This window comes from Micromys minutus (assembly GCF_963924665.1).
Source record: "Micromys minutus genome assembly, chromosome: 16".
NCBI lineage: Eukaryota > Metazoa > Chordata > Mammalia > Rodentia > Muridae > Micromys > Micromys minutus.
Window position 1 is genome coordinate 12,199,066 of NC_137985.1, and position 15,530 is coordinate 12,214,595.

General features: G+C 39.3%; 1 protein-coding gene across 3 annotated transcripts in view; it reads right to left on the minus strand.

Annotated features, from left to right (window-relative positions):
* The window catches only part of FAT3 (FAT atypical cadherin 3), a gene marked incomplete at both ends in the record, with an annotated part of 431,212 nt that overhangs the window by 82,951 nt on the left and 332,731 nt on the right, over nucleotides 1–15,530 (minus strand). For all 3 annotated transcript variants that reach the window (XM_080930379.1, XM_080930378.1, XM_080930377.1), the window contains 2 exons: nucleotides 1,948–2,158; nucleotides 4,338–4,613. In XM_080930379.1, the coding sequence (XP_080786505.1) occupies nucleotides 1,948–2,158; nucleotides 4,338–4,613 (487 nt within the window). The remainder of the gene's footprint in view (nucleotides 1–1,947; nucleotides 2,159–4,337; nucleotides 4,614–15,530) is intronic.

Consider the following 15,530-nt stretch of genomic DNA (forward strand, 5'->3'; position numbering starts at 1 on the left):
ATTCTCCAAGATTCAAAGCTCTGCCCTCCTGCTTTGCTTCAGTCCAAAGTAAAAGCTTTAGTAGTAACTTTAGAGGCCAAGTAAAAGGAAGTTTACAGTCCACCACTAAACAAGATAAAATCTTGCTTATCTGAGGCTTGTGAGACAAGTTCAATAAACCGTAGCATTTTATACAACCACCCATCTCTTGCTTTTGTTTCTAACATCTGGAAAGGGTCTTGCTGAGCTGCTCTGTGAGGGCTCTGCAGCCCTAGGATCCATTAAGTACGTGTGAGAGACAGGCAGGTCCCAGGTTATGTGTTTAGAAGGGGTTAACTTGATTGTGGCAGATGACTCATGCACTCTATTTATAACCAGATGCTAGTTTTTCATATATCTATCATTCCTGGATTATTTTCTGGGAATTCAGATTTTCTATGTTAAAAAAGTGTTTTGAGAAATAGCTTTTATCTTGTACTTTAATCAGTTGCCAAAAAAATTACTGTGCTCCATGCTCTAGTCATGGAGGTAAAAATGTGAGCAATTCAGTATTTGGGGGGGGGATACAACTAGTTTGATTTTGAGAACCTAAATATTGGTTTAAAAGTTATCTGAAGCCTAAAAGAGATAAAAGCAGTAATTTTAAAAAATGTATAATAAACTGCTTGACATTTAGATAAATGTCCATAAAATGGTAAGAATGATGGAAATGATTCTTACATATTTACATGTTGTGAATGCTATATATGGGTGGATGCTGGGAAAGGTAGAGAGAGATAAGACTTTGGGAAGAGCAGCGGGGGATGAACCGATCGGGTAACATCTCCTGTGACAGTTAATATTCACTTCTAAGATTCATTGTTTGTAAACTAGAGAAGCAAGTATTACTTAATGCACTGATAAAAATAATATGGGCTAACCAAACGGTATAAAACACAGTCTCTAGATAGGTTTAGATCTTTGCAAACATAACAGTAATAGAGGGGAAAACTCTCTAGGCTTATGGCCATTAGTGATCAACATCTTTCCTTTTTAATTTTCTTCTATGTAAATGTTAACACTGACCCATTTAAAATATGGGCACTTAATCTAGAGAGTTGTGTTGTTTTTTTGTACATTTGAGAGAAGATGTGTGTGTGTGTGTGTGTGTGTGTGTGTCCATATGTATGATTGGCATTGCGTTTTCTCAAGCTTCTATTCCTAAACTAGTTTCCTACCATTTCTATTTTCATTCAGCTGCTTACTCAGTGCTCTCCGTCTGAGAGTCAGGCAGGAAGCTCTCCTATTGCTTACATGGAGAGTCTGCATTTGGCATCACACAGTCCAGACGTGCAACAGAACACTTTGGGAATGAGCGGTATGAATATTCAAAAATGACAGAACGGCGGAAGGAAGACAGAATAAATAAGGAGACTTGTCTTTTTTAGGTTCATGGTGTTTTTTTTTTTCTCGTTTGGACATTCATCTCTGTCATAAATGCTTTTTAGCCATCTATCTTCCAATCATCTATGAATTCCATTTCAGATATTAACATCCTTTGAAGAGTACTAATACTTGCCTCCACTGCTCTGATTTATTTACCAGTCTGGTTAAGCGAGCAGTTTAGTCCCCGTGGTTACTGACGACTGTGGGTCTGCCTGCCTCCACAGAGAGAGGAGTTTGTGATCATGGGGGGCACAATGGGACTCCTGAAGTCTGCAGCCCAGTAAGTGAAACCAACTTTGGTTATTTTAGTTTCAGTCCATAGTTTGTTGGTTTCTGGGTTCCGGCCATTGCATTTATTATACATTTTTTTTTATACATTTCAGAAAACTCTCAGATTGAATTTGAGGAAGGGCTCTCTTCCCTTGCTGCCAGTATTGAAACGCTAAGAAATTTAATGATGTATAAACATCACTGCACAAGTAGGTTGGTGAGTTTATGAATGGGGTGTGCTGCTGAGGGTGGGGTGCCACGCTTTATGCTCACCTGCTTCAATGGAATAGATGAGCTCTGCATTTTCCCCCTTGTCTTTGTCCAGAGCTGTCACTTGCAGAACAACTGATCCCAGAGCTGCTGATTCGAACACCGACGCTTCATACAGTGGATTGGTAAAGTAAGGGCTGTGATCGTTAGCATCCTCCACGTTCACAATGACTCGAGCCAGGTTTCTCCGGTAAGGAAATTCCTGGTCTCTGACCTTTAGGCAAAATATAAGAAGCAGTAGGACTGAAAACGAGAATTGTAAAGAACTCAAGGGCTGTTTGTTAAATGAGATGTTTCATGCAAAGTGCTTGATCCAGGCTTGTGCAACTACAAAGCACTAAACAAACAGGGGGGAGAGGGGAGAGGGACAGAGACAGAGAGACAGAGAGAAACAGAGAGGGGGAGGGAGGGAGTGAGGGAGAGGGAGAGGGAGGGGGAGAGAGAGAGGGACAGGAAGGGAGGGAGAGAAGAAGGAAGGGAGTGGGGGAAGGAGACACAGACGCAGACAGACACAGAGACACAGAGATTGTGAGCCATTTGAGAGCAGGGCAACATCATCTGTATTGTTTCACTGGATGCCTGGCCTGTGATTTAATTCTTGGGTACCATAAGTCCAGTCCTCTCATCCACAGCCACTTTTTCCTTGCTTTATGTTTATATCCAGTCAGGGAATTGTAGATAGAGCCTTGTCTAAGGGTTGGAATTAATGAGTACAATATTGATCATGCCATTTATTCATTTATTTATTTAGCTAACACATTGCTATTTATGATGTCAGGTTCATGGCATAAGCAAAGCAGTTCAATAATGAATTAGATCATATCTACCTTCAAAAAGACTACAGCCTTCTCAATGGGTGAGACAAGCAAGCCATGAGAAAGGTATAATGCAAAACGGTGAAATGCCAGAGTGGAACCCATTTACAAGGCCCTTATTGTGAGGAGGAAGAGGAACCTAGTAACACTCAACTTCCTAGATGAAATACCAAGGACAAAGTGGAATGAATAACATGCTGGTAATAGTGACAAGTGATGTTGTTGGGCACACAGAGATGTGAAGACACTGAACATGTGCAAGAGGAGTTATCAAGGAGGAAAATATTTTCATGATTAGTACTCAGAAGGAATGAGCAGGTAAGGCTTAGAAAAAGGTGACCTAGAGCAGCAGCCATTTGTTCTAAACATCTAACTACATAAACAATGAATGACAGTGGGCAACCAAAGTTGAAAAACAGTGAGAATGGGGTTAGTCACCACTGCCAGGCTTCTGTTCCTAAAACATCATGTAAGCATCATGATGGCCAGTGTTCCATGCTGGATTTCTATAGCTTGGTTATCCATGCCCCAGGATACAACCAAACTGTATTTGTGAATTTTTTTTAAAGAGTTGAACATTAGCCCAGAGAGTGTGAGGACTGTCTGTCTCAGTGTTTGGTGCATAATATGTACTCAAGAGCGTCTGTGAATGAATGAATATGTGAGTGGCTACAGTGTTGTACCAGGTGGCCTCTGGGAACTAAACCCTCTCTTTCCTGGGGTCCTAAGTGGAAACTATAGCTGGGGGCAGGGCACTCAAATTACCATGTGGCCAAGAAGTTTCCCTGTGAAGGAAAGTGTTGTGTGTGTTGTTGATGACTTGGGTATCCATAGGTTTAGGCATCCCAAACTCAATCAGTGCACAGGAATAAGTCACTGTCACCCCTCCTGTTCCTCAGGTGTATGATGGGGGCCCTGATAGGCAAAAACTATACATGCCAATGTTGCTCTGAGGCTCATTACAGGGACAAATTATAAGTGATAAGTGAATCAACGGTATATTTTACTCCTCTTTACTATTCAATGTATGGATTAACCAAAAACCTCACTTCAAATGCAAAGATCCTTCTACATAATTTGAAGGAAGGTAATTTAATTTAGAACCACAAGTCTTTGAAGATTTAATGCATGTTCAGTTCTTTTTGGGTCACCTGTACTACCAGTAGGTTCAATGTTAGTGCAATATATGATAGACTGAGTCTCTGAATACTTCCAAGGACAGATCTTCATAGGGGTTGAACATATTATTACTCTGTGAATAACTTTCTTCTAAAATTTGACACAATCTTATGGGTTCAAACAAACCCTAGAGCTGGGAATGTCTGCTGCTTTCTTCTTTACCGCATCTGTCAGCAGCATTTCCTGAACAGCCAGCACCTGCAGAATACATCTAATGTTTCAGGTTGACAAGAAGTACAGAGTTACTATCTTAGAACAGTAACTTCTTTGTTGAAATACAAAGGCAAAACTAAATGAAACCAGGCTGCAAATGCTAGGTTTATAGAATTTAATGGCCCTGGCCTCCTGAGGCTGATTGACAGTTCTGTCGGGAGAGCAAAATTATGAGTCTGGTCCTACCATTATGTTGAGGATGTGCTTGTCCTGGGCCTCATGGTCAAGCCTTTCAGCAGTGTAGAGCACGCCTGTACTGGGGTCCATCCGGAACTTCCTCATGCTGATGGCATCAATGCTACTGTGGATGGTGTAGCTCAGTTTGTGCTTCTCATCTCTGTCTGTGGCCTCAATCTGCAGTATCTCTGTATCAGGAAGCACGTCCTCAGAAATTGTCACATCATAATGTGGCTGGGAGAATTCTGGGCCATTATCATTATTATCCAGTACTTTGATAAATACCTGTAGTTAAGAGAAGACGAGAGTGATAAGGAACATCAACCCATCCATTGTTAATGAACGAGGTCACCGTTTTATTCTCTCTCTCTTTGTATACTTGAATCCTAGGTTCTAGCAGCAATTTCAGCATAGAGGAAGCTCTCTTATAAAAACATTCTGCCAGTAAATGGTTGACAGCAAACCATCGGTTCACATTAGCAGCAACATCAATTATGGTCAGATCTATAATCTCATTAATAATTGAACAGCTGAGCTAGCCATGAGAGATGGTAATTCTACAGACTTATCTAGGGCACAATGTGCATGATTACAAGGTGACCTTCATTTGGAGGCTTCTATTGCCTAAAGTCCTAACTGTGTGTTCTTTCTTATCATCGGTAAACATGGCAACAGTGCAGGGATTGGACTTCTTTGTCAACGTGACAGAAACTGAAATCTCCCAGGAGACGAACTTCTAGATATGGTTTTGAGGATGTTTCTAGAGAGTTTTATCTGATGATGGAAGGCCTACTTTGAATTTTAGAGGCACCATGCCATGGGCTGGGGTACCACATTGAGTAAAAAGGATAAAAGGAGGAATCAAGATTGCCAGCCCCTCCCTGTCCTGCAGCCTTGTCTGCCCATCAATGTGTATCCTACTGAGTTATAAGGCAAACGTCAACCTTGAAGGAGTTGTCTTGCCAGGTATTTATTTTACAACAATGACGCAGGCAATTAATACAAAGTAGAGAAAGAGATCACTCTCAGCTTTGACAGTGATCAGTTCATGGCAAATCTGGTTTCATCTGTGTTCCTCATCCCCACCTGCCACCCCAGATTGTTTTGAAGCGAGTCAAAGTTACCACATTATGTCAGTATGCATTTCTACGGGGTAGAGGCTCTTAGAGAAAATACAAACACATGTACGAATACAATAGTATAACTGTTCCTACTTCAAAAGCAAAAAATAGCTGTTCCTTAATGGAAAATGTGTACTCTGTGCTAATATTTCTCCACCATTAAATACACGGCATGTATGCACATACAAACTTATTTTATTTGTAGTACAAAAGGCATTGCATTTAACACGTCCCTTCATGATTTATTTTATGGACTCCCCTCTATCTTTTTGTAAATCCTCATGATTTTTTTCTTCCCCACGCTGTTTATTGCATAGACGAGACTGAGATTTTTCTGTGTAATTCCTAGTCTGAATTTTGCTTGTAGCATCCCCGTCGCTTTTCTCTACACGCTCAGTCCTCATCTTTGTTACACACTGCTAGTGTGGTCTTGGAGGCATGATGTGCTTCAGGTTCAAGTTCCCATTCAATTTCATTTATTTTTACAAACATCCTTCTAGACTGACACCATGCACTTCTGAAGATGGATTTTTCTGCTTTGCTCTCTTATACTATGATGCTAGCAGTCATTGGTAATCATTAAAGACTAATCAGTGGGAAAACCTAAAATGTTTAATGTACCAATTCTAGGGCACCTCATCGCTTGTTAGCTGGTAAAGCTCCATAAAAAAAATAAAAAAAAAACTTATCAGGCCTTTGGTTGCTATTTGAATACCATGCAGAGGAAAGCCAGGGAAGTTACTAACTCTTTCCCTTATTTCAAAATAAGTTGATACTTCTTTAGCTCCGCTGAGAGTGAGCAATGATGAATATTTTTAAGTGTAATTATGCTCTATCAAGTTTTGGTCTGTGTTTTTTTGTTAATTAATGTTTCTATGGGATATGCTGGGATAAAGATCATGACCTAAACAACTCATCTTATATTTTCATATCAGTCTACCATCAAAGGAAGTCAGGGGAGGAACTCAAGGCAAGAACTTGGAGGTAGAAACTGAAGCAGCAGCAAGGGACTCTTAACCAACCTGCTTTTCTACACAACTCAGGACCATCGGTCCTAGAGCATCACCACTCACAGTGGGTTGGTTGGGCCCTTGCACTTAATAATTAATCAAGGAAAAGCGTAATAGATGTGCTTATAGGTCAATGTTATGGAAGCATTCTCTTGAGTGTGAGTCCCTCTTCCTAAATGACTCTGGCTTTTGGAAAGTTGACATAAAACTAACCAACTTACTTTCTCTTTTTAAAAAAATATAATCTTTTATTAACTCTTCGAGAATTTTATTTGTTGAATTTTGATATTTATTGGTTCCCCAATCCTTCTCCTGAGACCTCTCAAATATACTTCCTACATTCTTTCTTCTGAGCTTTGTGGTCCCTAGTCCTCTTAAAAAGCACTGAGTGTAGCTGGAGATAGGCTCAGAGGTTAAGAGTACTTGATGCTCTTCCAGAGGTCCTGAGTTCATTTTCCAGAAACCACATGATGGCTTATAACATCTGTAATGTGATCTGATGTCCTGTTCTGACACGCAGGTGTACATGCAGTTAGAGTACTCATATACATAAATAAATAAATAAATAAATAAATAAATAAATCTCTTTTTAAGTATAAACAAAACAAAACAAAAGAAAAACAAAACAACCCCCACTCAGCGTCTTCGATTTGTGTTTCATATACTTAGAGGTGCATTGAAGCAGGGTTAGTTACTAGTAGCCACATCCTTACCTTAAATAAACTGCCTCCCCCCACCTTACAGAACACCAGCCGAGGTGAGATCTTATGACTCTCTTTTCTATGCTGGGATGTGAACTTGGCTTGATCTTGTGCAGATCTTGTGCAGGGCAACAACAGCCACTCTGAGTTCTTAGGTGTTTCAGTCTTATTATGTCCAGAAGACACTGGTCGGCTCTTGTCCTCTCCAACCCCTGGCTCCTCCCACTGTTCAGCATCACTTTTGTTTGTTGAGCATCAGCCAGGGGAGGGGTGATATAGGTGTCATTTACGGCCAAGTATTACATTGGCCTGAGCACAAGGATACTGGTAGCGTTTCTAGCACAATGAGAATAAGACATTCACCCTTCGGTGCTCTAGCAAGTTTGATCATTTGGCTTTTCTATCCACTGCAATACTCGTGCTTACTGCAGTGCAAAGTCTTTCTTTGGCCAGTACTATTGTCTTTAGGTTGGAGCTTGAGGGTTTTCTTTGACATAGTTTTGCTGTTATTAGTTTTACCCCCTTTCATCTTTTCTCACTTCCTCTCTCTCCTCTTTAACCAATTGGTTGACTGATTGGTTTGATGCCTTAGGACCAGAACCTAGGGTTTTACTCTGCCTTACTCTCTTAGGTAAGCACATTGGCACTGAACTACATTCCCGGCATCCTTACTTTCTGATAATCATGACTGGTAATATGCTTTTAGGATTGTTTTGAACTTTTTCTATTCTTGCATTATCAATTGCTTGGAGAAAAAAAAAAAACACTTCGGTTTCTCCTTTTCTTTCTTTTGTTAGAAATGCTATTTTGAGATTGCAATCTAGTACTGGGAATTCTTGTTAGTGGATTGACTTAAATTTTGCTTTTATCAACAGGAAAAAATTAGGAGAAAACTAGAAAAATAATCAAAATTTCATGAGTTCCCAGATGTTTCCAATTTTAGTGATTTTTTACTTGGTGTCATTGTCTCTGCATTTGTTTTTCTCCCCCTTTGATGCTGACACTTTTTTATAATCAGTGACAAGATCATAATTAGTCATTCTTTTGCTTGAAATATGAATGCAAAGGACTCAGAATAATAAAGCCTGCATTCCTATTAGAGTTATCCAAAACAAGTTGATACTGTTTTTCAGTGCTCTTGTTCCTGAAATGAATCTCCACAGAGGAACCCAAAGTTGAATTAGATGATTAGAATCCATTGCCAGATTTCTCCAGAATAGGATCACATAAAATTTGCTTCCATTTATTTCCAAACTTCAGAAGTGTTTTTTCACGATAGAGAATGATTTATTACCTGAACCAATGAAGAGAGTTCAGGACTCCCTTTGAAACAGCGCCATTTTGAACCAAGGAGCCTGGGGACTTTATTATGGAACCTAGACATGTTTACAGAAGACAGCGCCAGAGGCAGGCAGATTTCTTAGGATGCCTAAAGAGTTCATCCCTGAATATGTGCCCAGTTTAAATCCTTATTAAAGAAAAAAGTATGTCAGCTCTGTTTGGGTACAGGCTTGACTCACATACTTGTTTTTTCAACATTATTTTTTTTGTCATTTTAAAATCAGACTAAAAGGTTGTTCAGGAAGGTTTAGTATCTCAGTGAGTCACACAAAAAAGGATGTAAGAGGAGCATTGCTGAGAAAGAGGGATTTGGAGAGGAGTAAGAGGAACGGGGGTGGATGTGGTCAAGATACACTGTATAATTATTAGACTATTGAAGGAAAAAATGCAAGAATGTAAAGCTTGGCCTCCCTGCTATTCCATTCTTTCCTGTAGATAACTTTTCTCAAAAGCACATGGCTTCTCATCTGTCTTGTCAATATGGTGATACCATATACATTGCTAGTTCACTTATTATATTAACATTAGGAATTACAAAGGGCATAAAATGTATACTATCCCCAACTGGCATAGCAGTCACTTCAGAAGCTTCTGGAGACAGTGTTCATTGTCACAACTGAAAGGAGGGGTGCAGGTGATACCTAGTGGGGATAGAGCAGAGTTGCTAGCTGCTGAGGTGTTATCCATGGCTCCAGGAAGTATTGAGGACCTTGACTGATATCTTGGTCAGTTCAGGTCATTCTTTCTGAGCTCATTAAGATGGCTCTATGTATGTAAGAAAAATAAATGTGCCTATGTCTCTTAATTTCTCTGGCATACAGTTGGGTCCTATTGTTGGACAGTTTGATGGAAGGATAAATGTTTCTATAGTTTTGTGAAATCATTTTTATGTTCCAAGGCTTTATCAATGTACATTGCATTCCCACAACAATATGTACAAAGGACTGTCACTCCAGCCTTGCCAACAGGGTGTGTGGGAAGACATGAATCCTTGCCAGCCTCCTGGATGAGAAGAGGTACCTCAGTGTTGCTTTCATTTGCATGTTCCTATTATGAGTGTGATGTGCATAGATTCATATCGCTGGCACTTTTTTCTGTTCAGCTTCGTATGCCAGCTTATTCTTCTGCGGGCTAGAAGATTTCTCTTCCTTCTTTTCTTTTGGAAACATGGTGATATAAATGACAAGGTTGTGCTAAATTCTGCCATGGAGTTTATTCTGGGTGTGAGTGCTTTAGCATGCCACATAGAAGGAAATACATCCAGCTAACTATTGTTTTTGGGTGGTGAGTCAGTTGGGTGTGTATTCCCTATCTTTATGGTGTAGATGAATACGTGATGTTTTGATAGATGGCACTTGTATATTTGATTTTCCTTCATTTTCATTTCCAGTACATTTGAAATTTTTCTTGGATTATTAGATGAGGCCAAGATCTAGTTTACTTTTTCTCTATATGGCTCTGCATTCTTTCTGTGTTACATGTTTAGGGGTGTGTGGGGGAACTAGAGGTGGTTTTAGCTTCTCCTTTACAATTTCTCTTGGTCAAAGCTTTCTCTTGTATGGTTGCTCTGCTCCTTTCAGTACGGTCTTACAGTGCAGTCGGGGTAGCCCTGGTTCTTATGTCATGCCTGACTAACAAAAGAATAACTAATGATTTTTCTATTACATAGCTTCTTGAGCTGGAGAGGTGGCTCAGCTGTTAAAGACTAGGCTTACAACCAAAATTAATATCTCAGTATTTGACTGTATTCTAGAAAATCATTGATTTTTTTCATATAAATATATCCAGACATACAAATAGCGGCACAGCTGCTTACTGTAGTTGAGATGTGCTTTGCTGAGCAGGATGCAAACCATTTCACCATGTTTGAAGGCTCGCAGTTTTCATGTAGTAGACACACCAGCAGGCACAGGTCTTATCCCTTAGTTTGTATTTGTAAGAAAGGTCAAGGAGTGTGCCAACAGAGTTTGGGGTATTGTTTTTATTTCCAATGTGTTTGCAAAACATATTGCATTCTTTGACTGCCAATTCTTTACAAAGTTCAAGTAACTTAGTCAAGATGCTAAAATATTTGTTTTCAGAGTGGCAGTCACATCAGCAGATGTAAAAGCCTTTCTGGCCAGTAGTCTGCCCTGACCGTCATGGAGTTTGGAAGTTGATGTGATCTTGAAATGCTTGCCTCTTTCTGCTTGCTTTGTCCCGAGCCTAATCTACAGTCAGAACAAGTGTTGCTCTGTAAAAGACTTCCTTCTCCTCCTTTGCTTTTTATTTCCCACAGTCGGTGCCATTTGTGAGCTCCAGAACTAACAGGCAGAGTGACTCTCAAAGATGTGTTCAAAGTGGTAAATGAAAAGCTTACAAAAGCACAAAGGACTCGAGGCAGGAGGAAACCCAGGCATGGGAAGGATCTCCAGGGCTGGCTTCAGTGCTGCCCCCACAAACAAGTTGTGCTCTACAGGCTTCTTTAAGCTAAGTCTGGGGAGGTGCCAAAGCCCTGCTTTACAAAAGCTCATGGTAGAACAGTCCTGGGGTGAATTGTTGGGCAAGACCAATTAAATCTTAAATCACTGAAATTCTCTCCTGCCTCTGCTGCCATTTCTAAGCCATATTTAAAACATATTTTTTCTGGGGGAGATGCCCCTTGCATACTTTGCCAGGGTATGAATTTCGTTCTGGAATTATGAACAGAAAACTTATATCACAGTTGCTTTCTGTGCAGATATGTGCATTATATTTTTTCCTTATGGAGAAAAATGTTAATGGATGTGCCCAACGTCACAAGAACAAGGTTGGATGCAAATCTTGTTTCTTCAGAGCCAGTTCTATATTTATTCATAATCAATCTCTCATGCACTTACGTAATGTATACATCTAGAACAAATTTACATTATATGTGTGTGTGTGTGTGTGTGTGTTAACCAATGTATGTAACTCACAAAACAGATAAATGGCATGTCTAGTCTCATCTCAAAAATATTAATTAAGGAATTATTTTGAATAGAAAGTTCCCTGCTACCATGAAAATTAGAATATATTTTTAAAAATTGATTTTCACATAAGCTGTCAGGTGTAGATTACTTAGAAAAACGTTATCATTCTTTGTTTTTTTTTAAACAGGAAGTTTATCATATATAGATTGAACAATTTAGCCATTCCGAAATTTAAACACTGAAGGGAAGTTTGTGTCACTGCTGTTTTTCACATGCCTGAGGAAAATGAAATGAAACTGGATTTAAGAGAACTTTTGATGTAGGAGAGGTATCTGGAAGTCCCTTGATCTAAAGAACATCTTTATAAAAACCATAATTTGCTTTTCTACCTTTTGAAGCATATGTGGACACAGAAAAGCATCAAGAAAGAAGACACATTGTCCAGGTAAAGTCTGTTCTAAGTAAGCAGGGCAGTGAGGGACGCCAAGCAGCCCCAGTGATGGAATCCACAGGCGAGGGGCGGCAGGCTAGGTTTAGGGACTCGGACATAGATCGTCCTCCCTCCAATTCCAATCAGCACAGGCCAAGCTCACATGACAGCCTATACCGGACTTTGGGAGTTTGGAGGCTATAGAAGGAGATGTTTAGTGTCAGAATTGGTTGTGGATCCCATAAGAACAAATTTGCTTTTTTAGCTTTACAAACCCACAGCATTCCCTGAATAAGAAAAGGATATTAAAAAAAACTCACAAAATATCATATTCAGAATCCCTGAAGCAAATCAACATAACTTTTAGATTATTATTTGGCCAGGACTATCTCTTTTTTCTCTTGTAACAAAGAGGATCACTCTAGTAATTTATAGCTATCAGGTATGTTATTCCAATTTTATGTTGTGTATCAGATTGTATTAACAAAGTATATTTGTGTTCAGTATGTGATAGTTCCAAGAACTTTCTCATCTTTCTTCATTGTTACAGCCATATGTGAAGCATGTAGGCTCATTTCACTGTGAAGAAGACTGAGTCTTAGACAGAGTGAGTTGCCTTCCATAGGAATACACATAGGTCAAGTGACAATTTGGACTTGTGCCATCTGATTCTGAGTCAATATTTTTTCACTATATAAGATGCTTTTCCTAGTGGATGAAGTTCTGTATTTTGTAGATATAAAAGTGTAGAAGAATGTTGCAAAGAAGAAGTGGGCTTGTATCTCTTTTATGTGAATCCAGGCAGGCTACTAAGTAGTCTGAGACTCATTTCTTCTTGCAAAAGGAAGACAAATAACTCCTAATTTCACTTTTCCAGAGGTTAGAGGAAAATGGACCTTCCTAATAATACTTGTTGAGTCTCATTACGTAAACATTATATGTTACATATTTGTGTGCCTTTTCATCCACTCAGCCTTTGGGAGAGCCATGTTGTACATTTCTTTATATTTTCTATAGAGATGCAGTAGCTCTGATTTGGGAGATGTATGAAGAGTACTAATATTCATAATGGATCATCCTTGGAAACATGTATTTGAGGTTAAAGCTATGCTAAGAGAAGGCTGGACCCATGGATAGTAGGAGATACTCTGAAGGTTACAGGTGGTGTTATGTTTCTCAGGAGACCAAGTTATAAAACTTCTTATAGCTCCTGTCTTAGAACAAATACCAAAGTCTTATTGTTCCCTTTATGAGTAGACACAGTGTAAATAGGCTCTAGCATCTACCTCTGTGGGTCTGTGTTCAGGTTCTCCTCAAGCCAATTGACCAAGATTGGACATTTTTCCTTAACTATAAACTGGAATAAAAGTAGTCAATGAGTTTCATATTTCTGCCACAAAAGTTACTACCACTTAGATATTAAAAATAATGCCTGGTATTATTATTATCTCATAGTTCTGAATACAGATATCAAGGCCAAACTCAAGAGACTGTAATAAATGCATTCTTTTTTACTGCTCTTCTTTTTCATTCAGGCTTAATATAGTACCTTCTGGTTACAGGATTGGGGTACTCATTTCTTTGATGGCTTCCCAATATCTTGAGGCTACCTTCAAATTCAAATTGTCTCAAATTTTTCTTGCACTGGGTTGTCTGTCTTCTCTCATTCTTGCCTTTCTCATGCCAGTTGTAGAAAGTTGACAGATAAGCTTCTGTTAGTAGACAGATCCTACCTGGAGACCTGTGACCTAAATTGTATCTCATAAATCCCTTCTGTCATGTAATGCAATGAATCAAAACTCTACCCATGTGTATCTAGTGAAACCCAATTTTAGTAGCCTCTGGTTACCTTTTTAATGTGACATCATTAGTCTTTAGTATGATAAAAATGATTGATATTCTTGTCCAAAACATGAGGTTAGCTGTTTCTGTAAAGTGTCTTGACTCCTTTCTAATGCTAATGGCCAATGTCTTGTCTGGGATCTAGGGCTCGGGTCCACTTAAAAGCATGTAATTCTACTCATGTTGGCATAGATGGTGACTTTTTTTGGTGTTTTATTCTGTCCTTTATGAGCTCCCTGTCTCACTCCCTTGATACTTCCCAATCCTGCTGCTTGCAATAACCAGGGCTCCTTGAGTTTCTTCATCTTTGCTTGAAGCAGATAGTCCAGAGACAACTTCACTCTTTCCTATTTCTCTTCTCGTCCAAACTGCCTTGCTTATCTTTGGGCTTCTGAGGTAATGTGCAGTCACTTTTGTTCTATGTTGTAATATGAAAAGTACAATGGTGTCCATCACCAAACCCACCCGATTTCATGCAGAAGCCATTGTCTGTCTCGTCTATCTTCTGCCCAGGCAAGGATGCTTTGTTTTCATATTTTGTTCTTTGAAATCCTCGTAATGCCAAGTGCACAGGCTACTTTACATTCTGCACTCAGCCTAGTAGACTTTTGAAAGAAGGGATATTTATGTAGCATCAGATTTTGTAGCTCTGAGAAACAAGAATCCCGTGAGAGTCAGTCAGAAGAAAAGGACAAGACTGAAGATGAAGGAATGGTTTCATGTTGACACTGAATCCCGGAGGCTCTGATTTATTTGACATTTGTGAAGTAAAATTCAACATGTTGTTTATGGCTGACGGGAAGCCTATGCCCTACCATGTTTTATGATCTCACGTGAACAAAGGAGGGAAATGTCCCCCAAGGAATTTTGAACAGGTGTCTTGGCAACTACAGAACATTAATCTAGCAGAGAAAGGTATCTGTTTGATGGTAGAATCATTACATGATCTGGGGTCATGGATTTGAGCATATTTTAGCAGTTTCTAAAAGAAGTTTAGATGACACCATTTATTCCCTAAATATTCTATTGTTCAAATGTACCTGACATTGGAGCAGAGAACTGATTTTTGCCACATGTCCAGGGAAGCCTGAGTAAAGGTGAATCATTCTGGACTGACCAAGGCCGGTAAGCAGAACGGTCCAACATAGTTGATGGCCTTCAATCGCAACAGCCTTGATGAGGACACACAGTGTATGCTTGGGAAGCTGAGTTGTCATTCTTTAAGGTCATGGCATGATATTTTATACAAAATACTTCTTAATGCTATTTTTAAAATCTCTTTAATTTGCTCTTGCTAGGTGGACCTCCAAATTCACACCAATTCTCAGGCTGTCACAAAGGTTTTTGAGTCAAGTCTAACTGTATACCACTTTGGAAAAATATGGTCTCCAACAAGTTTATTCAAAGATGCACAATGTATATTTCCATGTTAGTTTAATGAGTGCACACATATAGCCTTATGTCCGTATTAACTTCGTGTAGTGATGTATTTATCAGTCTCACCTACTGTCAGACCTGCCGCAGGATTGTTGAGTTCAGAAGATTGAGGCTAATATGGGTAGTATAGTAAGACCCTGTCTCAAGGTCTTAAGCGACAATCAAGACTATACTCCTATCACCTTAAACACCTTAGTGTATTGCATATAACACGAAGAAACATTTATGAAACAGATGCTAGTAAAATGTTGCTCATTCTAAAGACCTTCCTGCTAACTTTTGCATTATCATTGTTAACATGAGTGCTTTGTACCTCAGAGATCTGCTGTGCCTTCTAGATAGACCCTGCTGGATATGTAGAATTTAGTTATTCACTCATTCCAAAAACAC